The sequence below is a fragment of the Argentina anserina genome, chromosome 2 (genome assembly GCF_933775445.1).
Source record: "Argentina anserina chromosome 2, drPotAnse1.1, whole genome shotgun sequence".
NCBI classification, from domain to species: domain Eukaryota; kingdom Viridiplantae; phylum Streptophyta; class Magnoliopsida; order Rosales; family Rosaceae; genus Argentina; species Argentina anserina.
The window spans coordinates 29674780-29697929 of record NC_065873.1 but is presented as its reverse complement, the minus strand read 5'-3'; the positions used below and the strand labels follow the sequence as shown (position 1 = coordinate 29697929).

At 37.7% G+C, this 23150-nt stretch overlaps 2 protein-coding genes and 1 pseudogene across 2 annotated transcripts; 2 read left to right on the top strand and 1 right to left on the bottom strand.

Moving 5' to 3' along the window:
- Positions 1-6450: 6450 nt before the first annotated feature.
- LOC126784355 (agamous-like MADS-box protein AGL62) lies at positions 6451-7110 on the top strand. Its single transcript, XM_050509816.1, has one exon. The coding sequence runs from the start codon at positions 6451-6453 to the stop codon at positions 7108-7110; it is 660 nt and encodes a 219-aa protein (XP_050365773.1).
- A 3927-nt stretch (positions 7111-11037) lies between these two features.
- LOC126784354 (laccase-14-like) lies at positions 11038-13643 on the top strand (annotated as a pseudogene).
- Positions 13644-14718: 1075 nt separating this feature from the next.
- LOC126784755 (calcium uniporter protein 4, mitochondrial) lies at positions 14719-16441 on the bottom strand. Its single transcript, XM_050510253.1, has 2 exons — positions 15854-16441; positions 14719-15189 (listed from the first exon to the last, which is right to left on the bottom strand). Exons 1-2 carry the CDS (start codon positions 16439-16441, stop codon positions 14719-14721), a joined length of 1059 nt encoding a protein of 352 aa, XP_050366210.1.
- Between the last annotated feature and the right edge of the window lie 6709 nt (positions 16442-23150).

Below are 23150 nucleotides of genomic sequence, written 5' to 3'. Positions count from 1 at the left end.
GAACGGTAATTGTAAATGTTAGTAGTCTTATAATCAGCCAACTGTTTGTTTGATGTAATCGACTAAGCAAACGATATGTGTTTACATTGATTTTTTACAAAAGTGATATTTATTGATTGACAAAACTTCAAATTTTATATTAACACTACCAAATGTATATGAATAATAGGAGAATTATTCGGAGGTAAGCCGTATTTGGATGATTGTACACATTACTTTTATGCTTTTCGTTCAGTTAATATACAAAAAAAATGTGTGAAACAAATAGTGTAGCAAATAAATTAGCTCATCTTACTTGTCAGTCTTATATTAATGATTGTTGGTTAAAAGAGGTTCATGTTATTATCAAAATGTTCTCTATGAGGATATAACTAGTTCGGACTATGTAACACATATTAAGGTTATACGTTCCAAACTCCTTTTAAAAAAAAATTTGTTTGGACGCATGTCCCTATTAGTATGAATATAAGTATTTTCATGTTTAGACCCTACTCAATGGATGTGACAAATTGATACAAGAAGGAAAAATATGGCAATTTCTTCAAGTTTTCCTTTCCTGGTCATTGCCCAGTTGGCATCCAAATCCTCATTGTGACCTTCTCATTTAGTAACAAGTATAATAATTTGCACATTCACAATTTTACATTAAGACTATCATTAACTTTTATATGTTCAATATGTACGTTGTACGATAATCATATACGACATATATAATGATCGCGTTGATAGATAAATAGCATATATTAGTTTTGGTTTAAACCAAATACGTTATATACGGAAATATGTCGATAAAAGTTTAATAGTGGATGAATTTTCAACAATGATTACCATTGAACATTCGCATACATTTATGAGTATTTTTTATGGATAACATGATTCTTTTGTTGCATAATGCATTATTACAGTATACAAAATGAGGTTAAGCATGGCTCCTCCACAGACCATAGTTTTATGTTGATAATTATTTGTTTTTGAGTCACGCTCACCTCCGCACTTTCCAAGAAGCTTACGCTTTCGCCGCGCACTCAGTGGCAGAACCTGAAAAATAATCTCAGATTGGCCAATTTTTTCTGCTGGAGGGGCAATTTATACTAAACATATCACTAAATGTGTAATTAAAACCTAATTAAGGAGATAATTAATTTTCACCGGAAGGGCCGTGGCCTTTCTGGCCTCCAAAGATATCCGCCACTGCGCGCACCCATATCGTTTTTTCCCGAAAGCACGCTTACAAGTCGCTTCCACACGGTTCTGAGGCGCTTCCGCTTCAAGAGTGGAAACCGTGAGGGGAGAGGCGATTCCGTGCTTCATAGATAAATCCTCAGTTCCTCATGGTATTTAATTTCATAAATAACAGAGTTCACGTTAAGTCGTTAACTGACTACGATCAGAATTATTAAACCTGTGCATGCTAGCTAACAGCTAGGGTGGTAACACAAATCAACCTCAGTTGACCAGTCGATCTACAAATGATGATGGTCGATGACCCATCAATCTATAAATAAATTTATGAATGTGGTGGATGCCCTAGCTATGGCCGGCCCGGGCAGCAGGTTTCTTGGGAACAAAATAATTAGGACGTCGGACCCATTAATTTGTCTGCTGTTCTCCACTGTAACACTAGGAAATTGCATATTAATGGATTCTTAATTTCTTATCCTCAAATTAAGCTAGCTGTTTAGCTCTCGTATTTGTTTACAGATTACTATAGTTGGATAAGGGGTTCGTTTGTTATACATCGCTACACAAAATATTCCATTTGCGGGCCATTATTGGCTAATGAACTACCACCTTTTAAGTTTTTGAAAATGTATGCCAGCCTTTTATATGTACTTTGAGATCTCTACTCTCCAAAGCAAAGGAATGGGCAAAAGGTACCTTCCAGTTCACTGTGTTCGGTGACCATATCGATCTATGGCTCGTCATGGACAAGAAGATAGGTTACGATGTTTGCATATATAGGGCATGAAAGTTGCGAAATAAGTAATGTCATAGTACGTAGGTATTGGTTTGGAATAATTCTCAGCTTCTCTGAATCAATGGAATGGAATGGAATCATAGGATGAAGTAAAACAAAGAGAAACTCTGACTTGAAGTGCAAGAAATTAACAAGGTAGGAATTAATTAGTTACGAGCAATCGCATTCGGCTATTATAGAAATGTTGAGGGAATTAGAAAGGTAGTTAGGTTTGGTATATATGATTGCTGACCTACATCTTCTTCCACCTTAATTAAGCACATACACTTATCTAAATGCTTGATTCTTTGACCCTGTTTGCAGTTTTGTTTATTCTAATTGGCGTCTAGTCAGGTCTCCTTGACTAGTTTACAATATAGAGGAGCAAAAAACTAATCCATCATTGTCTCCCAAGGTGCTTGCTTACGGATATTAGTTAGAAACCAGCTCATCCAATTAAGCCAAAATATTGGAAACTGAATACTGTTTTGTTTGTATCGGGTGTTGATCCAGGACTGTAAAACCCCAACGGCACGGATATAGTCCAAATGACGTAGTTTAACATAGAAATTAAAGAAATGATGCAAATGGGGCATTTCGATAAGGTAGGTCTACTGCCCTGGCCTAATCCATAGCGAGCAAATTAAGCAAACTAAAATGATCGATGTCGATCAAAGTGATAGTGCTTCAGTTGTCAACGATATATACGAACATTAAGATCGCTGTTAGGTTTACAATATCGATCTAGTCCTTTTCGAGTTGCCATGGTTGGGTTAATTGGGTGCGTTTGAATCAAAAGTTGGTTGAACGAAAGCTAGCTAGCATAGAACCGTGAATTAATCTAATTACGTAACGGTTGGACTTGGAAGTATTAAAGTGCGGTTTCAGAAGCTCAATAATTAGGGTAAGAATAGAATTATATAATAATATGCCCAGATCGAGCTACATGTAGAACGAAAATAAAAGGAAGTAGAGAGGAGAAACGAACATGTCGTTTATCTTAATTTGATCTACCAAAGTGCATGATTGGCATATTTGGTAATGGATCATATAACATCTGTGTGTGTAATGAAAAAGGTTAGGTCATGGAATCTATGTTTCAATCCAATAAATCTCGATCTCTTTCGAAGCGTAATGATATAGAAATCCAACCATGCGGGGAAAGTTTAACAATTTAGCAACTAGGTGTGATTTTAATATTGCATGTTGCCATGTTGGTGAGGTTAAACAAAACGTACAAAAAATTATGCAATTGGATTTCAATATCATTTTCTGCTTCTCTAAGAAACACTGCATCACATTTGATCTTGGGGCTCCAACTGATTATTAGGTTATCAACCCATAAAACGCCAATACGTTCCTTGAGAGGGAAATCTTTCTCTCTTTGACTCTTTGTCCAGATCGAAAGGCTTCTATCTCGATCACTTCATGCGTAGGCTACTTAATTAGGTAACTACAGCGCCTAATTGTCGTGTTGCATATATATGCCATATGCCACCTTTCTCTTGCTTATCTCAATTTATACTGATGATATGTATTACAGCTTGTGGCAATATATATAGACATAGGTGTACGCATGACACCAAACTACTAAGTGGTGATACAAATTAAATCAATCTCTAGAGTGAAATTTGATTGTGGTGTCAGATTTGTATGCAAGACTAGAGAAACAACAGATCAGACCGAGAACAGAAGGCAGCAAGCTATTAAAGCTATGTACACTAGCTACAAGTGGTGAGGTGATGGAATCGGTGAATTAGGTTACGAACAAAAACAGACATGCATGGAGCTCAGCTAGCTACATCTGTGGTGTTGTTGCTGCCAAAGTCGGCCTGATAAATTCCTAATCGGTCGAGCTAGCTATGTTCGACATCGACTGCATATACTGCCTTCCTTGAGTTCGTTCGACACCACATCAATTACTAATTAATTGATCTGTCTGCTAGCTTGTATAAACTCAAAAGAATTTCAGATCATGATTATCATCGAATACTAATTAAAACAATTCATGTATATAGAGCTGTTTATGTGTAAACTCGTAGGCTTAGTAAGAAGCATGACAAATATAAATCGACACAACATTTATAGTGGTTCGCCATACTTTTGGTGGGCATGAGTATGTCCACTTAAGGTTCCACTATGTTTCGGCAATAACCTTTGTAATTGTACAAGTGTGTAACTGTTGGAATTGGATCCCTTCTATCTATGGGAAGCTCTCCTCTTATAGCTAAGGAAAGCTCCCTCACAATCCATGTTTCCAATGTGGTACAAATAACACATATTCACTACTCTATAAGCATATTGTGGATCATGAGAGAGTGACTTCCGGGTGTGGTACTGATGATTTCCGACCAAGAAGCGGTAGCCCAAGTGTCGAACTACGGGTTGTACGTCGGAGGCAGGGCCCCTCGCACCGGTTGGACGGCCTGTGAGGTTGCTACGTATGCTTGGCGGTGAGTACTATTGCTACCACCAACAAGAGCATTTTCCAATGAGGATTATCTTATTGAAAACTTGTTAAGAACCTATTTAATTCACACACTTTTAAATTTCATATTTATATCTCAATCATTTAGTTTTTAGATATATATGAGTAGATTTCATCAAAATTATCAATCATTAAAACATTATTTAACATGATTTATTCATTATGAATTTTAACAATTAAATATTTTTGACAATTTTGGTTCATTCATTCATTAATCTACTTTGATACCTAAACAATCACTAAATTGGCTGAAATTTTTTATATATAATCAACATTTATATACTTAAAATATAAACGGTTGAAATGAAAAAATATAACAAAAAAATAAATCTAAATAACAATTATTTAAAAAAATTTAACTAGTTTTTAACAAGGCGGTTCTAATAAAATCTCATGTACATCTGTACATGTATCATTCATCACGGACAAATGTCGTATAGCTTATGGAAAGACAAAAACTGACGATAGGCAATAATGTCCTTGAAGACTCACGTACATGGAGGTAGCTTAGTCTGATGTGATGGATCTGCACTACAATTTTCCATGCAAAAGTAGAACAAAGGCTGTGTCCATATTTGTCCAATTGCGCGTGACAACGAAGAAACGAAAAATCGTCCTCTAATTCGTTTAATTTTATCAATATAGTAGGTACTCGTATGACCGGTATATATTAGTCACTTCCATTATACCATAGCTTTACATCTATAATAGATCGTGGTCAATACCATAGCTTAATCACGGAGCAGGTAAGTTTATTTGCAACACTAAATTTGTCTCAATACATTTCACAATAATGTAAAGAAGCTCAAACTCAATCAAAAAGTCTTGCCTCACTTCCATTAATCATCACCATGTCATGATGGAATAAGGATCCCCACTCTAGAACTAGAAAACTAAGTAAAGTACTAATAGCGGGACGTAGAACCTCATTGATTAGTAAAACAGCCGTAATTGTGGATTACAAGTTCAAACCTAGTTGAGCAGAAGCAGGTTTTGAATTTCATAGAGCATAAAGATCCCATGGACGAAGTAATGTAGAAAATCAATTACCCAATGAATTCGAGACAAAGACACTAGTGTTACATTAATTAGATGTCTCTAAATCCTACTTAAGGGTTAGAGTGGGTACCAAACCCCAACCATAGTGGGCAGAGGAGGCCCATAAGAAGATCGTTGGAACATCGTTATCTTTGAAGAGACAGTAATGAGTGATTGGCCATGTGGAATTGATTCTAACACAACAGCAGTGACTAGTCCAGTCCCTACTCTCGGGGTCACCTTCACCTTCATCGGTTGACCTTTCCCTCCCTCTGTTCTTCTAGAATCTAACTACGAAGAGTACAATATCCAGGGCTTTTGTTAGAGGAAGTATCATCCAGGGCTTTGAATTAGGGCTCTGTAGAAGTTAAATAGCCCGGAAGTAAGTTGATGGGGGGTTTTAAATTTTAAACAATGCTCGGCAATGATCGAATGCTAGTTGTCAATTAACTCACTTAAGTTTAGGAATCAGCTATGATAAGGTTTTCCACCAATCAAATGGAAATCCTTTAATTAAGCTATATAAGATCTTGTGATTCTACGATTCTGCGACATCATTACATTGATACATAAAATCTTTACTTTAATTTACATTCCTAAAACGTGAAAGACTGACTGTACGTCTTGGTAATCTTACATTTCTACTGTGTGAAACGTAGGAATATTACAAATCGAAATTACGCTAGAAAAATATGAAAAAAATTAATATTAATTTGACTTTAATTGTACATTTTTCTTGAATACAACTTTCTATTTTGGTATTAGAATCTCTTTACGAGGATTCTTGGGTAATTAATTAATGAGATAACCAAGAAGATCATAATTTCTTTCGTACATAATTAAGAAGATCATAATTTTTCTTTAGTAACCAATATTTTAGGCCAACCAAGAACTAAAATTGTATATATACACTACTATTCATCTGTATAGGATTAGCTTAGACAATCATCCGATCCGAATGCTAGCCATGTCGACGAAGAAAACTCAAGGTCGGAAGAAGATCGAGATTAAGCGGATAGAAAACTCAAGCAACAAGCAAGTAACCTTCTCGAAGCGCCGTGCCGGCTTATTCAAGAAGGCCGGGGAGTTAAGCGTGCTATGCGGCGCGCATGTGGCAGTCATCGTGTTCTCTAGTGCCAACAAGGTCTTCTGTTATGGGCACCCCGACATCCATGCAGTGATCGAGAGCTATCAAAATGGGCTCAACACTGTAGTCGGAGCTGACGATAAGGTCCAGGAGGTTCTCGTGGCGGAGTACAACAAAGTGTGCTTGGAGAAGCAGAAGGAGGAAGAGGAGTTGAAGAAGAAGATGGCGGAGATGAAAGCCAAGGCAGATGATAAGAAGATGATGATGGAAATGGGAATGAGCGTTGATGAGGGGTTTTGGTGGGATGAGCCAGTGGATTTGTTGATGCTGGAGCAGCGAGAGAGGGAGCAGTACATGATGGCATTGGAAAGCTTGAGGAACAAGGTAGCTGATAAGGCTCATCACAAGAAGATTGTGAGTGGGACTGGTGCAGGGACTTCTGCTACGGCTGTTCATGGACTTTATAATATGCTGACACCCAATAATTGTTTTGGTACTGATTTCGCTGATCAATATGGGAACCATGGTTTCGGGGTTTAGGTGCATTTGTGTGCTGCAATATTTCAAATTGATCTCCTAATTTCTAGTTTTTGTGTTTCTGGATTGGATTGAAAGTCATAATTAATTATCTTTTGCCTGTGGTTTTCATTATCTCATTAGATTTTTAGAGCGTAAATTTTTTGATTTGATATCATGTATGTATAAACCACACATGGATGTATGAATCAAATTTGTGAAGAATGACCAGAACCTATCCACAGAAGACTTTTTTATTGCCTTTGCTCTTTCAATTTAACCAACGATTGATCCCTAGCCTCATGGAAACCAGAGGTTCTCTCATCCAGTCGCATAATCATCAATCTCTTAATATAGTACTTGGCTAGCTTCTGTATGTTTACATGCATATAAGTTGTCCCAGCTCTTCCACATACCCATGATCATTGAGTTTCAACATTGTAACGACCCCAAAATTTCGAGCTTTAAAACTCAAAATTCTAAAGTCCTTAAACACAAAATAATCTCAAATAAATCGAAATCATTAAAGTGTAACATCGGATCAATTCTGAGTTCTCAATGCAACTCAGACAACCAATTATTACAACCCAAATTTATAATCCATACACAAAATGGAAATGTAATAATCCTCACAAATCTCACAAACGAAATTACACAAATTCTCACACACAAATCCACGCTAAAACCTCACCACAAGTAGGATACGAACGACTTCGAGCCTCTGTAGTCGTCACTCAACCTCCACTAATCAGCACCTGCGGAATTATCCCCTACACCATCGAATTGGTGCACCGGGATTGTAAACACAAACCCGGTAAGCTTATAGCTCGTATGAGTAAAATCAAAATATAATTCGCATATCAAAATATACGAAAGATCACAAAACAACAACTATAAATGCCCTCATGAGTCAATGGACAGCCCATCTGGTTGTCCCAAAGAAATATGAAATGAAACGCTCATGAGAAAATTAAGTAACCATTCTGGTTACCCAATGCATTTATAATACGGGTACCAAGAACGCTGGTACACATCTGTTACCCCTCTCGTAATACACCGCTGATATTGGATAGCCACCCGCTACCCAACATCCAAAATAAACTGAGTACCCATGAGCAGATAACCACCCGTTATCTCACATGCAGTACTAAGCTGATATTGGGTAACCACCCGCTACCCAACATCCAAAACAATATGAGTACTCATAAGTAGATAACCACTTGTTACCTCACATGAAGTATTATGCTGATATTGGGTAACCACCCGCTACCCAACATCCAAAACAATCTGAGTACTCATGAGTAGATAACCACCCGTTACCTCACATGAAGTACTATGGCTGACAGACTAGAGCTCTAACTGTATCGTAACTTTCGCCCGGCCAAAGGCTAGGTTCCGACTTGCCAAACACGTACAATAATCTCACATCATATTGTACCAAAAATTAGGTCCGAAGACAATTCACATTTTAACAATCTCAATGTTAAAATCACGTACAATAATCTCACATCATATTGTACGATTCATTCACATGCTCCATATAATCACAATAAAATCATAACAGTATATTATATTGCAAACTATATATATTCGTGCTTATTTACCATTTATACAATATATATATATAGTCCACTATATCTTATACATGTCATATTTCATAACTCATGCTCAATACACAATCTTCCGTCATCAAAATGACCATTCCTAATGAATTAATAACAGTATATAATATAATGAACTATATATATATGCACTTATTACCATTATACAGTATATATATAATCCACTAAATTTTATACATGTTGTAATTCATTATTAAATATTCTCGCAAAAATCTTGAATCACCGCGAGGGTAGATTCGTAAATATGTGAGATTTTACTCACCTTATTGACTTGAGCGTAATCCCACAATTCCCGAAGATAATTCATTTCCTTGATTTAACGATCACCTTGAAAAGATAAGAAAAGAATTTAGAATCGTTTCGTAAACCTTTAAATGCCGAAACAGTAATAATCGGTTACTGTTCAGCAATTTTCGGTTTTACGAAATTATTGTTCAGTGTTACTGTTCACTGTTACTATTCACGGTTACTGTACAAATATACCATTAATACATATTTCTGTACGTATAAATATTATATACGTATTTCTGTACGTATAAAATATTATATACATATTTCTGTACGTATAAATATTATATATGTATTTATGTACGTATACGTACTGTTTAAATGTAAATACAATCTCAGTAAATAAAATTTACTAAATTACCCTTTTACAAATTACTTTTTACATTTACTGAAAGTAATTTATATTTACATTTACCGTAGGTAAAATTTAATTACATTTAACGTACGTAAATAAAAATTATATTTACATTTACCATATGTAGTAAATTACCAAAATACCCTTCTCGGACTACTGTTCACGCCGCCGCACGTGGCGGCGCGTGGGGGACACGCGCCACCCGCCGGCAGGCCGCGCGTGGGGCACATGCGCCGAGCCCAGGGACGGCGCGTAGCACGCCACCGCCGCCCCAAAACTCTCCCCTCCCTTCCTCCGTCCTTCCCTCGGCCTCACGCCGCCCCTAGGCTACTCCACGCACTAACACGCGCCGCTCACGGCGGCGGTAAGCCTTCTCTTTCAAACCTTCTCCAATCCCCCTCCGATCTCCACACATCCATCCCAAAATCATCCAAAATCATCACACAACATCACTATCATCAATCCTTGATTGCACGGCGGAGCCCTTGAATCGACGATGGTGAAGCTTGAGGTGCCGGCGGAGGAGATCGAGCAGTAGTGGAGGTAGGCGGTGATTCGAGGCTTAATCCTTGACGCGGGGTTCCAGGGATGAGGAGGGGTGGTGGCGAGCTTGCCTCGAGCACGTCGTCGATGTGGAAGCACGGCGATGAGATCCCCGAGCTTCAAGGTGGCGAGTCGCGGCTCGTCGCGTCTAGGGGTGACTGAGGGTGGTCGAGCGACGCCTTTGGGGTGGGTGGTGAGTCTCACGGCAGCCGGTGAGGCTAGATCGCCGGTGGGCAGTTCGGGAGAGCGAGAGGGAGAAAAGGGAAAGGGAGGCGGGGTGAGAGAGGGACGAAAGGGTTTCCAATTATGGGAACCCTAGCTGAAAACATTTCCTTTTATACCCCCTTCCAAAATCGGAAACTAACTTCCGTCGTTAATAACTTTTTCGTACGTCGTCCGATTAGGACGCGTCACATATCCACGAACTCGTATCGACGAGCTCTACAACTTTCGTGAAGGAAGTTTTCGCAACCGATCGACGGAATAAAAGTCGATATAAACGTTACGGAAATGTAACGTTTTTCAATTTAAACGTTCCGAGAACGTTTCCGTTTCTCGTTTACTAACGTCACAACCAAACACATTCATTCTAATTAAAATTCGAAATTTTATAGAATTCAAATCAAACTAACATTGTTTGAAATTTAGGGTTATTACAAACATCGATTATATCTTTCTGAAAATGGTTCACTCAGTGTTAATTTTAACTCACATTCTGTTTCTAACTTTCAATCCGATTTTCTTGATCATCATTAATGTACTCAGAATGTTGAGTTCTGCTTGACCTTTTGGAGGGATTTTCTGGGTTAGTTTCTGTTGGGTTCGTATTGGCCAAAACGAAAAGTTTCCATCAACTGACATATATACATATGAAGTTTGGTTAGAATGCAGAGTCCCTAGCTATCATAGTATTAGAAGATTTGGTAGGTCATAAACTTGTGTTTCAATGTAGGGCATAAACTTCTCAGATAGTTTGGTAAAATACTGATAATTTTCTGCATCCATGCCCCGCGACGTTCTTCAAAGTTATTATAAATATATAGTGTGTCGACATTGAATGAGAGTAGTCACATGCAGTCTATATATGCGCGCATTACATTGTGATTGATCTCTACTACTTCACGAATTGAAGAGGTCAACTAGATGACGACGACATCCCTATACAGCAGAAGTTCAACAATATTGCCACAGATTCTACACTTTCCTTGTCTTATCCTGCCCTTCTTTGTCTCTCTGGTTTTAGCTCAAGTGCATCACTATGATTTTATAGTAAGTGTATAATTTTCTTGATTAGTTCCCAGTTGTGCTGTTTTTATCTGTGTTCTATATAGCTCGATCGGAAACCCCTTCTTCATTATGTTGCTCAGTTGCTGCACAAAAATTGCTCTAGTTAAGCACATTTACTAATTTTTTCGTTTGTTAATGTCTTGGTCCCTAGGTCAAGGAGGTAAACTTCACCAGATTATGTGAAAACAAGCTCATGTTGGTTGTAAACGAAAATTATCCTGGTCCTGCAATCCGAGCTCGCAAAGGGGATACAGTATATGTTAATGTTTACAATGAAGGATTTTATGGCTTTACCATTCACTGGTAAACAATTAATTAATTATGTGTGTCGACACACGGTACACTACGCAATCTACTTTGCAGATTTTCAGACACCTCTAATTTCTCTTACGTTTATATGTTTAGGCATGGAGTAAAGCAGCCAAGAAATCCTTGGTTTGATGGCCCTGAATATGTGACACAGTGTCCCATCGCACCCGGCACAAATTTTACCTATCAAATTCAATTAACCGAGGAAGAAGGAACTGTATGGTGGCATGCTCATAGTGACTGGACAAGAGCCAGTGTTCATGGTGCTATTGTGGTTTTGCCTGCTCTTGGGACTACGTATCCATTTCCGGATCCAGATGAAGAGGAGATTATTGTTTTCGGTATTAACTATATCTGTAAACTGTATCGTTGGACAAAGTTGTTTTGAGTTCCTGCATGCTTCCCACTATATATGCAGTAACTGATTACAAACATGAATATATCAAATTGCAGGATCTTGGTACCTCGGCAATTTGAGAGAACGAGTTGAGGAGTCTTTGCAGCCTGGAAGTACCGAGACTCTACCCTAGTCAGATGCTTACACCATCAATGGCCAACCCGGCGATTTTCTTCCATGCTCCATAAGTATGTACTATATATATAAGTTAACTCTGAACAGTAGCTAGTAATGAACATATAGTAGTTGTCTCCATGAATGCTGCTTGGAACAGTAGTAATGATCAATCTGCAAGTAGTTTGGTACTTGAAATGTAGTACGCTAGCTCAGTACGTACGTGAATGATGAATCTCCACATTGCATGCGCTTATGCAGATACAACATGGCGTCGTCGAGTGGACTACGGCAAGACATATCTTCTTCGCCTGGTTAATGCTAATATTGATGCAGAGTTTTTCTTTGCAATTGCTGATCACAACCTCACTGTGGTCGGAATAGACGGAGCCTATACAAAGCCCATTAACACCAGATACATTGTGGTAACTCCAGGACAAACTATGGATGTGTTGCTTAACGCAAACTCTACTCCGGGGCTCTATTACATGGCTGGTAGACAATACCTTAGTACCACATCCGACACCGGTTTCGACCATATGAATGCTACTGCAATCCTTCAATATAACGGCAACTATACCACAACCGACGCTCCTTTATTTCCCGAGCACCTTCCCATGTACATGTCCCAAGCAGAAGCATTCAATTTCACCAACAAGATTAGAAGCTTGGCCACACCAGAATATCCCGTCAATGTCCCAAAGGAGATTGAAATCACTACAAGAATGTTCATAACAGCTTCCATGAACTCTCTTTACTGTGCTCCAGATTTAGGTCCCACATCCGTAAACATAAGCTTTCCTACAAGCGTCAATAACATCAGCTGGGTCAATCCAACTTCAGACTCTATCTTACAAGCCTACTACAAGTAATTAGATATATCAACATTTGGTTATGAACTACATGGATCATATAGCCTTTTCTATATAGTTTTGATTAATTTGAAATTTAATTTTCATTGCAGGAACGTAAGCAATCCAATTTATGAAACAAATTTTCCAGACGAGCCGCCTACTTATTTTAATTTCACAGATGGAGGGACGACGTTTTCTACTGTGCTGACAGTCCAAGGGACAAAGGTAAAGGTGCTAGACTACAATGAAACCGTTGAGATTGTGTTCCAAGGGACTAATGTGATGGGAGGCGCTGTGAATCATCCGATGCATTTGCATGGACATAGTTTCTATGTGCTCGGATTTGGTTTTGGATCTTTTGATCCAGTGAAGGGACCCTAAAGGCTATAATTTGGTCGATCCTCCATATGTGGCTACATTCGTTACCCAAAAATGGATGGCTAACTATAAGATTTGTAGCAAACAATCCTGGTACGTACGGCTGTTCCATACCTCGCCAAGTTAATTAGCCCCCTTAATTAATCCTGCCTGTTGATTACTATTTGGTTTTTGTTGCAGGAATGTGGTTCTGGCATTGTCATGTAGAGAGACATATGACATGGGGTATGGAGGCCGCTTTTATAATCAAAGATGGGGGCACAGCTGAGACTAGTATGCTTCCACCACCAGCTCAAATGCCTTCCTGTGATGTTCCATTAGATTCTGCCATCAAAGATTACGAAGCTATTGAAAAGCAGATGGAGCAAACCGATGTTGCTATTCATTTTCTACGGTTTCATAGCTCTTGATAATAAATATTGTTCCCGTATAATTAGTCATGGCCTCTTTGTAATGTTCAGTTGAACCCATTGTATTTCAGATGTGTGGAGGATGGAAAGACTTCGTATCTTTTATCCAATGCATAACGATTTTATCCAAGTTGGATCTTGTTTTTGATTCGATCTGAATCAAACTTACAAGTATGTAACATGGTTGTTATTGCATTGATTTGATAATCATATATCGATCTCTCCAGTTAAAAATGTGGGCCTAGAAGGGAAAGAAGTCTCGAAGAACTTTCGGTGGGATTGTTTGGAATTCTTAACTTTCATGGCCTGAATAGACGGATAATACTTGTTCAGTAGTTTGATAGTTTGATACTTTAATGTGCTGTTTTTTTTGGTTGAAATTTTTATTGTTTTCTACCATAACTTGTGAAGAAAATATTAGGGAGCCCGGCCTTTTCTGCTATTCATTTCCTCTCTACTACTTTTTTGGTGAAATTAAATTACAAGCTCTCTGTAATCCATTTCCTCTCTACTACTGCTACTGCTACTCTTACTACTGCTGTTGTTACTACTATCCAAGTATGAACTGAAGTCCTATATACCGTCATAGTCTCTATGCCAATTCTTATATGACAGTCCGATTGGTATACTAGTACTTCGACATATTATAACTACACTGATGAATTTTAATAGACCGGAGGTAACAGTCCAAGCCTCAAAGAAGAAGGTGTTAGATTACAACGAATCGGTTTAAATTGTGTTCGACTTACAACAAATCAACCTCATAGAACTTTTGGAGTTGAGTAGCATTATGAGCAAATATTACTCAAGTTTCGACTAATAACAAGCGTCTGCTGTACAAATGCAATTTCTCTACTGAACAGTCAAATAGATTTCAATTTCCCATTAGAAATAGGTCAGTTTCGATGTCACATGTTCAATTCGTACTAGTAGCATGGGCATACGATCGAGATTGGTTTATTGATAAACGACCAATACTGAGACATAAGCTTCTAATTTGTACCTACTTCTATGTGCTCAAGTTCATTAACTACTCAGCTAAAGCCTACTATAAGACATAACACATCCCTAATCATCAATGTACAGAACTAACAAGGCTTGTTTCTACATGATCGAACGGCGCCGGTTGATCGGCGTTCGGATAAAACACTTTCCGGAGCTGATTGTACTTGTGAACATCAAAGTTATAAACCTCCATGAGCCGTTTTTGCTTAGTCTTAAAACGGCGTTGGAAAAAACCTTGAAATGTGGGTTCTGTGGAGGTCCTGAGGAAAAAGCCGTAACCTAGAGCAAAGTGGATGGAAGTCACAAAGAAGCAAATTGGCTCCATCACATCCCAACTTAGCTCCCAGAAGGTGAGCCGCATGGCCCCTAGTGTCTGCAGTAATACAAAACCCAGCCCACCGTAGAGCTCACCTTGCACCAAACCCCTGGCCTTTTTGTCTATTATCATCTTCTGCTTCTCTAGCCGTTCCAGTTCTCTCCGCCTTGGATCGTTTGGCAAGCTCATGGTTTGAGAGATTATGCTCTCCATTGATTTTGCAACCTGTAAAATAAGGGGGACATAGGTTAGACCTCATCTCTTCAAGACCTCATCAAAACTATAAATAAACTTGACTATGTTCGACCACCAATCGTGCCGAAAACATAACATTTTTCATTTTTAACACATTAAAAATAATAATTTTGATAAGAAATACATGAATCAGTTACGTGAGCTCTCTCAAAATCAAAACAAAATGATAGGCAGGTTTTGAGGGAAAAATTTAGTATACATCTCACATATCTGACGGTCGATATTGTTTTGTGAGTGAAATCAGAAAAATAATATTCGTTGTCAACTGTTAGATGTGAAATGTATAACATACATTGATGTATAGTAGATTAACCCGGTTTTAAAGCCCTGTTTTACCAAATAAAGGTCCTATTACCTAATTCATGCACAACTCATTCTAGCCATGGAGCTCATGGAAGCGTGTGACACCTTTACGCTCTAGAGATCAATATACAAAATAGTTTGTTTTTGGTAAGAAACTCAGACAACCTTAACTTAAAGAATCAGAAAACCACAAAAGTATGTAGATCTTGGGGGACAGAACAGATTAAGCTGTAAGAAAAATAGCAAATCCCAGTTGGGAGTGCCACAATAACCAGGGCAAATCTGTAAATATAATTACAAACCAAGAATTAGGAGAGAAAATGTTATCAACCTGCTCGGGCCGGAGAAAGACAATATTTCCGAGAATGATGACGTTGCCGGACTCGTCTAGAAGTTTCGCAAACTCGGCTGCTTGCTCTTCGCTCTCGCAACTCTCCACGCAGATCCGGCGGAACTCCAAATACGAAACAGAGCTCTCTGGAATCTCTCTCAGCTTCGCCTTCAGCTTCTCCACCTGAGACAGCCTCATTATCTTTCTCACATCATTGACAGATATCCCGTAAAGTGACTCGTCATTGGCGGTTGGATAGGCTGGAGGGCGGAGTCCGGCAAGCCGCAGGCGATCATTGGTTTTGTTCACGTTCACGCCTCTGATCCTTTCACGGAGCTTCTCTCCAACAGGGAGAGAGAGAAACTCCGGGATCCGGGTGGCAGAGTGGTGGAAGAATCGCCGGAGAAAGCCTTTGTCAACGGACTCCGATGAGGTCAGATACTCCCTGTGGAAATTCGCCTGCGCTGCATTTGGTGGAACGATGGTCTGGTTCTGTAGAACGTCGACGGAGGACGGGATGGTTTGCGCCAGCGACGTAACTCTCACGGCGTCAAATGAGCGCTTGACCAGCGCTTTTCTGAGCGCCATTTGAGAGAGAGAGAGAGAGAGAGAGAGAGAGAGAGACAGACACAGAGAGATAGGAGCTCCGATAACTGAGGGTTTCGATGTGAGTGTTTATGGAGGGTGAGTTGTTCAGTATTTATAGGGGTCCAACGTAAGCGAACTTGAGCTTAAGTTTTTGGTAGAATCTTGGCAATAACTTTGGATAATTTTTTAAAGGAATCTTTTGAGTCATTGCACTATTACAGCAAGTTGTGGAATTTGAATACAAAATCACCAACTGTTACCTATGAGTGGAAATTGAAATATCTCATTCTATTTTAATATAAATGAAGTTTACGAATTAAGAAATATGTTACTTTCTTTCATGGGAAATAATTAGATCGACAATATTAGGAATTTAGAATCTGATCTGTTTTGATCTAGTGAGACTGATTGAATATCGATCTCATTCTCTATTTTGAGAATAGGGGCATATGCATGCTGTATGTTTCTCTATTTGCGCCAACTTCCTCATGAATTAGAAGCAGCAAGTTAGAAGGGCTAGCTAATAAAGACATTCACCTACATCTTCGTTTATGTCCATAAAAATTGATATTTTTGCCGAGTATCAATTTATATCATGTCGTCTATAGTTTATTTAGCCATGCAATAGATATTAAAAATTAACTCAGGTTGTTTCTGACATATTTCACCAAAACAGAAAATTAACCGTGCTTGTTACGTTGCAGAGAATTAACTGTAAATTAGGTAAATGTTAAAAATCTAAATTAAAAGCGGCTAATATTCATATACATAGGCATATCGGCATGCATTAACGACATAGCACCCGGCCAGTTAGAGTACGTGAGATCGAAGAAGGAGGTGATGAAAGGCAGGTCAGATGTCACTGGAAATTAAGCTTAGCTTTTTGTGCTGCATGCATGTTAGCCTTGTGGCCTTTGTCCTCGATCCTGCTTAGTTCTCAGTCCTCACATCACTGTGCATGTTTGCCATTTTCCGTTGTGGTTCGAGATTTCTACTCCGAGCTGTTAGCTATCTTAATCTTCATGCCCCAGAAAACGACATGCAGCCGGAGTTGTAGAAGTACATACTACTACGGTGGTGATAATATTTCAAACTTAGGGATTTAGAGCCTTTATATTTTTCGTTTATATTTTGTAATTAACTGAGTAATTTTGTACTCCTGTTTGACACGTACGTACATGATCATTTGAGAAATAAACGATGATTGTGTGTTAATATTAATGAAATGAAGTTTGCATCGGATGATTTCGCTCGATATATTTATCACCTAAATTTCGAACGAAATCTGAATATTTGTTTGTAACCGCATGAATACGTATGATCAGAAAATTTAGAGTCACTTATCGATCGCCACGTTGATTCCAACATTTTGGACCATCTTATATGTCAACCGAAATTCGGATTTGTTAACAGATTGATTTGATCTCACGTTCATCATGGCAACTTGGCCATGCATCCTAGCTAATTAAGAAACCGACCATAAAACCTCCAACGTTAAATTAACAACTTTGAGGTAATGTTTTCTATCACGTACCTCTCATCGATCAGTCCTAGCATAGGCACGGAGGCTATCGTCGGCAAAGCAAAAACAAAATTAGTTGGGTAGCAAACGTACGTGCTAGATAATAAATTGCAGTGAGATATTTATGTCTTAGACTCTGAGCACACGGCACAATCAGTGGCAGATTCAAGATTTAATGGATGAGTGAGTTTGAAAATTTTACTTAAGATATTTATCGCAATGTCGATACTGAATAACAAATATATTATATATATAAATTAAGAATCATTCTAAACTATGTATAATATGTAGCTAACTAGAAAAATATTTTTTTCAAACTACTTATTAAACAATAAAATTATTTTTATTTTATAGTATTGAATAAGGTTACTAAAACAAACGCAAGACAAAATTATCATTGATAATTGAGGGTAGAAACTAGAAAGCATTGATAAATAAATAACTAAAATAAAAGATGAAAGAATGTGAGAGTGTGGGAATCGAACTCATGTGGGTTAGACGTTAGTGATTACACTAAATCAAGTTGACGAAACCTTCAATTATGTATCACATACACATGTTAACAAATATTTTTCAAGATAGTCGGTTGGGCTTGAGCCCTACCAAGGCTTGTGCTAGTTCTGCCCCTCATTACAATCAAGAAGTATCTAAATCAAAGTTTCTAACTACCTCTACTTATATTTTCTAATTACGTACGTACGTATCAGATTAACATCATCACGGGGGAATGCCTATTTAGAGTTCTAATTACGGAACCCTACAACAATTCATATCTGCATGCATTTTCAGATGACGTGGGATGTGAGATTGCCGGCCAATTTCTTATGGTGGATTACGAACTCTGCACCATGTACATTTTTGGTGTTCTTGAATAAGCAAGTGGGTAGATGGTGCTGTATATAGCTGATCATATTCCGAGTTGCACAAGAAAGTGAAAGAGAATTTTCCATCCACAACATCGAATCAATATGATTCATGAAGCAGTAACAGAACATGCACAGCTACGAATCTCAACCTGTGGAGATTCCTATCCCCAATTTGTTTGGGATTCTTTGGTGTATCATTGATTCTGCACGACAATTTCAAGTGGACATTGAATCTAGCTAGCTAATTAAGCTAGCAATTCCCATGAATTGAATCTCATTCCTTTACCGGCTAATTATACTCTTTAAATTCTAAGACGGACCACGGTTCCATAAACTCATGGTTAATTATAGTTATGTATTCCTAGAGGCTAGATAGCGTGGATTATTCGAAAAATGGTGAACATTTTAACGTAATTAATTAAGCAACGTAAAAAGCATGCACGATCAGATCGAGGGGAACCAACCTAGTGGAGCACGCATGCTGATGCTATTTCGGTGAAAAGGTTTGTAGAAATTTTCCGACTGTGTCCACTGAGAGTGCTCATCACTTACCTTTTCTGGCCAGTGAACTGAGTGAAGTCCACGTACGTTTGGACGACGGGATTAGCTACCTAGGTTTCCATTGAAAAACTCGATCTTCCTCTAATTACTGACTGTTAAATCCAATTTTTAATCAATCAACCAGCTGCGCGCCTTCCTCCCTATGACATCTGGTAATTATGATTAGGTCTGGATTGGTTGGTACACCATTCTTAATTTTTCAATATCATATACCAATCAATATATATTTGGTATGAAAAATCCACATTTTATACCAACCAATAACGTTGGTATACCAATTAAGTGGTACGGTTGGTAATGGGCTTGTACCAACATATTTAAGGCCCAAAAATTTAAAGGTCAAATCCAAATAAGTGAAATAGCAATAGAATTCTAAAGTCTTATATAACTTCAACCAAATTACCAAATACAAAGTCATAAATAGAAAGCCAAATTCCAAATAGTCAAACTGTTAAAGTACTTATGAATTGTCAAAGCAATTGAAAAAATAAATAATAGGTTTAAATGCGATATATGTTGACATGTTGTAAGCAATGATGGTGCTACTGATAGGTCTAAGCATTTGTACTTGGGAATTCGATTGAATCGATTCATTCATAATTAAATAAAGAAATTGAAGACGAGAAAAAGAGTGTACTTGAGAAAGAAACTCAGAGATATTAGTCATTAGATTAAGGTTAGTAGATTCATACAGTTTGGATTTATTTTTCAATAAATATACGGTTGAAATTTAAAGAGATATATATATATATATATATTTAATTAAATAATTTAATATAATATAAGTTGGTAGGTACGATATACCATGGTATATGGAAAATCTATACCACCTAACTACCATATTTTTAATGTTGGTACGGTATACTGTACCATACATCATACGCTAAGTATTTAGTATACTAACATATTTGATAAGGTTGGTATACGAATTGGTTGGGATGGTTTTATATACCATTGTCACCCCTAATTATGATCTATATGAAGTTTGGTTTCGTTTTGTACCTGGTTAATTAGCCGGGTGGAGAAAGGTTCAAATCCTTTAATTAAAGGTTTTTCTCCTGTAATAAATACAAATTCATCAAAAATGCCATCCACCATGCTCCCAAACTAACTAAAATTTCGGAACTCTTCAAAGGCGAGGGAGATGATCGATATAGCGCGCTAAGGCATATAACCGAACTCATTATGGTTTTTATTTTGCATAAGACTCCCAAGATATTTGTGTTCATGAGTAGTGCTCTGCTTAATTAAGCAAGCAACTACTACTTTTACTAATATGAGTCAATTTATTATGCTTAAAAGCCAATGTAGTAGCTTGCTAATCACTGCGATTGTAGGCTGATTAGTGGGATGATGCAATTCTTTTCGTGACAATCATTTGGGTTTTTAATTATTTCTGCCGAAGCAACAAAAATTCTACAGATATAATCCAAAAACATATGTGTCACTCCATTAGATTATCGATTTTTTTAACCCATCCAACAAAAGTAGTTAGGCATACTCAGTGAAGGTTTTACATAGTGCAGAACGACGGACCTGCATGAAACGTACTCTCTCTAATTACGTACGTTCGCTGATATATAAATCAGCTAGCAGCTAGCTAGTTCGAAATATTCAGTCTTTTCATTAGTTAATGTGTTTTAATGATTGTGAGGGTAAAATAGTTTCGCCCAAATCATAAGTTTAACAGTAATCATACCATCTATTAAACTCAAGACTGAGAAACCAAAATATATACCTTACCATTGGTCAAAGATCTTCATCAAGAATTGAAGAGAGGTATCGCCATACGTACATGCATACGTGTTTGTGTTAGGGTGTATTATCCTCTGTTTTATATTAGTGAAGGAAATCGTTTGAAGAAGTTTAACACGTATCTTTTTATGAAAATCTCACGCAAAATTTGTATGTTCTACTACAGAATGACTTTTTTAGTGTAAAACAACAAGGCACTGCATACTATATCCTGTTCTGGAATGAATCTCCTGCAGTATAGCAACGAAGAAAAACTGCAATATACATGATTCTGATGGAGTCAAGTTGAGCAAGTATATATATATGCTCTCAATGCAGGGAATATGATATTATGATTTGATGGCACTAATTTTTGTGGCTACAGGAATTGGATGATTTGTAATTAATTTATGGCTAGCATTCGATTTTATGTCATTACATGTAGTCCCAAGAATCATCTTCTAAGGTTTCGATATCTATGGACGCGTAAATTCCTCTGATTAGGATGCCATGTATGCCATTGTTGCGTTGAAATTGAACCAATGTACGTACTGCGCTCTCCTTGTTAGCTAGCTTAGCCATATTTCATTCTTTCGATCGGTGGGGGTGGGTTGGTTGATTGAGACTTGCTCCACCACCCGTTCCTTTTTATCTTTTTGGTATGCATTGTGTATCTTAATTTGTTATAAAGGTTTTGGTACAGCTTGACCACAAATTAAGATACACAAATGTATCATGATTTGTGATCAAGTTGCATATATAGCATGGGGTGAATATCAATTATTGGATCATATGCTTTTTTTAGTTAATTATCAATCAAGTAGCATCGATCAGCTTAACCAATATATGATATTGCAGAGAATTGGGATTTATTTTGCATGCATCCATATGTATGGATTATAAATATATGTCCATTCAATACCGAACATATTCATCTAATAATAGTAAAATTTGTGAATATTCTGGAAACAATTCCACACTCTTCCACGTACTATCCTTCAATTTCTCTTAAGCTAGTCCGGGCTCAATCTATGATTCTATTCCTTAATTAACTTCCATTTGTTATATATGCTGTACTCTATCTGTGTGTGTGTGTGTGTGTGTATCTAGCTAGATGCTTTGCAGCACGTAGATGATCAGATACGCTTTTCAGTTGTGGTTCTTATATATCAATCACGCCGAGGCGGCCGAGATGAATCTCTTCGGACGCAAAATTGGAGGCAGCCCCAATTACTTAGGGTGCTGAATCTTTCTTTCAGGCAAGTGTAAACTTACGTCATGGCTTAGATTCGTATCAGTAGGGATTATACGAACGAACTTGCTGCAAAGTGTGAATATAACTGATTCTGCATGCGTCTACTATGTGCTAGCTGCTTTAACCAAGAATGTGATGAATTTTATCCATTAGTGTTACTTGCATTATGCATGCCGGTTGCCTCACAGGCAAAGCCGCAAAGGTACTAGTACTCAAATCTATTACGGATGCACGCACGCGCTCAAGCCTCAATGTCGAGAGAAAATTCGCTCCATTAATTCACGCATGGAAGTTAAAAGCAATCTAGCTATCAGTTCCTCCTTTTCTGGAAGTCTGATTTTGCATTATTGATTACTTGACACGAATAAATACTGAGAGTATATACATGCACGTTGGGGAAGAGAATTTAAGCACGTAAAAACTAAATTCCTCGCTCTCCTTATCAAAAGGAAATATTATACAAGCAAAATACGCTCATGTTTGGAGCTAGATTATGTCATCGATCCCTGTACGATATTAAAACATGCAATGCAAAAGCATATGAAAAGCTACCAATTAACTAGCTAGACCTAAAATAAAGCCAGAAGTACGTCCAAAACATTACAAAGCAGATTACTGAGAAATTAAGTGGTGCTGTAATTTTGTTGGAGTATAATTCGTGCATGCCTTCTTTGGCAAGAAAATTAAGAACGGATTGAGACCACCGCAGCTTATATTGATATATAGTCATTGTAAGTGATTGTTAATGGAGCACAAACGAACTAAAATACA

Coding starts and splice junctions, on each gene's coding strand:
- LOC126784355 (XM_050509816.1), top strand. CDS start 6,451: ATGTCGACGAAGAAAACTCAAGGTCGGAAGAAGATCGAGATTAAGCGG.
- LOC126784755 (XM_050510253.1), bottom strand. CDS start 16,441: ATGGCGCTCAGAAAAGCGCTGGTCAAGCGCTCATTTGACGCCGTGAGA. Junction 15,190..15,853: donor TCTTTCTCCGGCCCGAGCAG/GTTGATAACATT, acceptor CTTATTTTACAG/GTTGCAAAATCAATGGAGAG.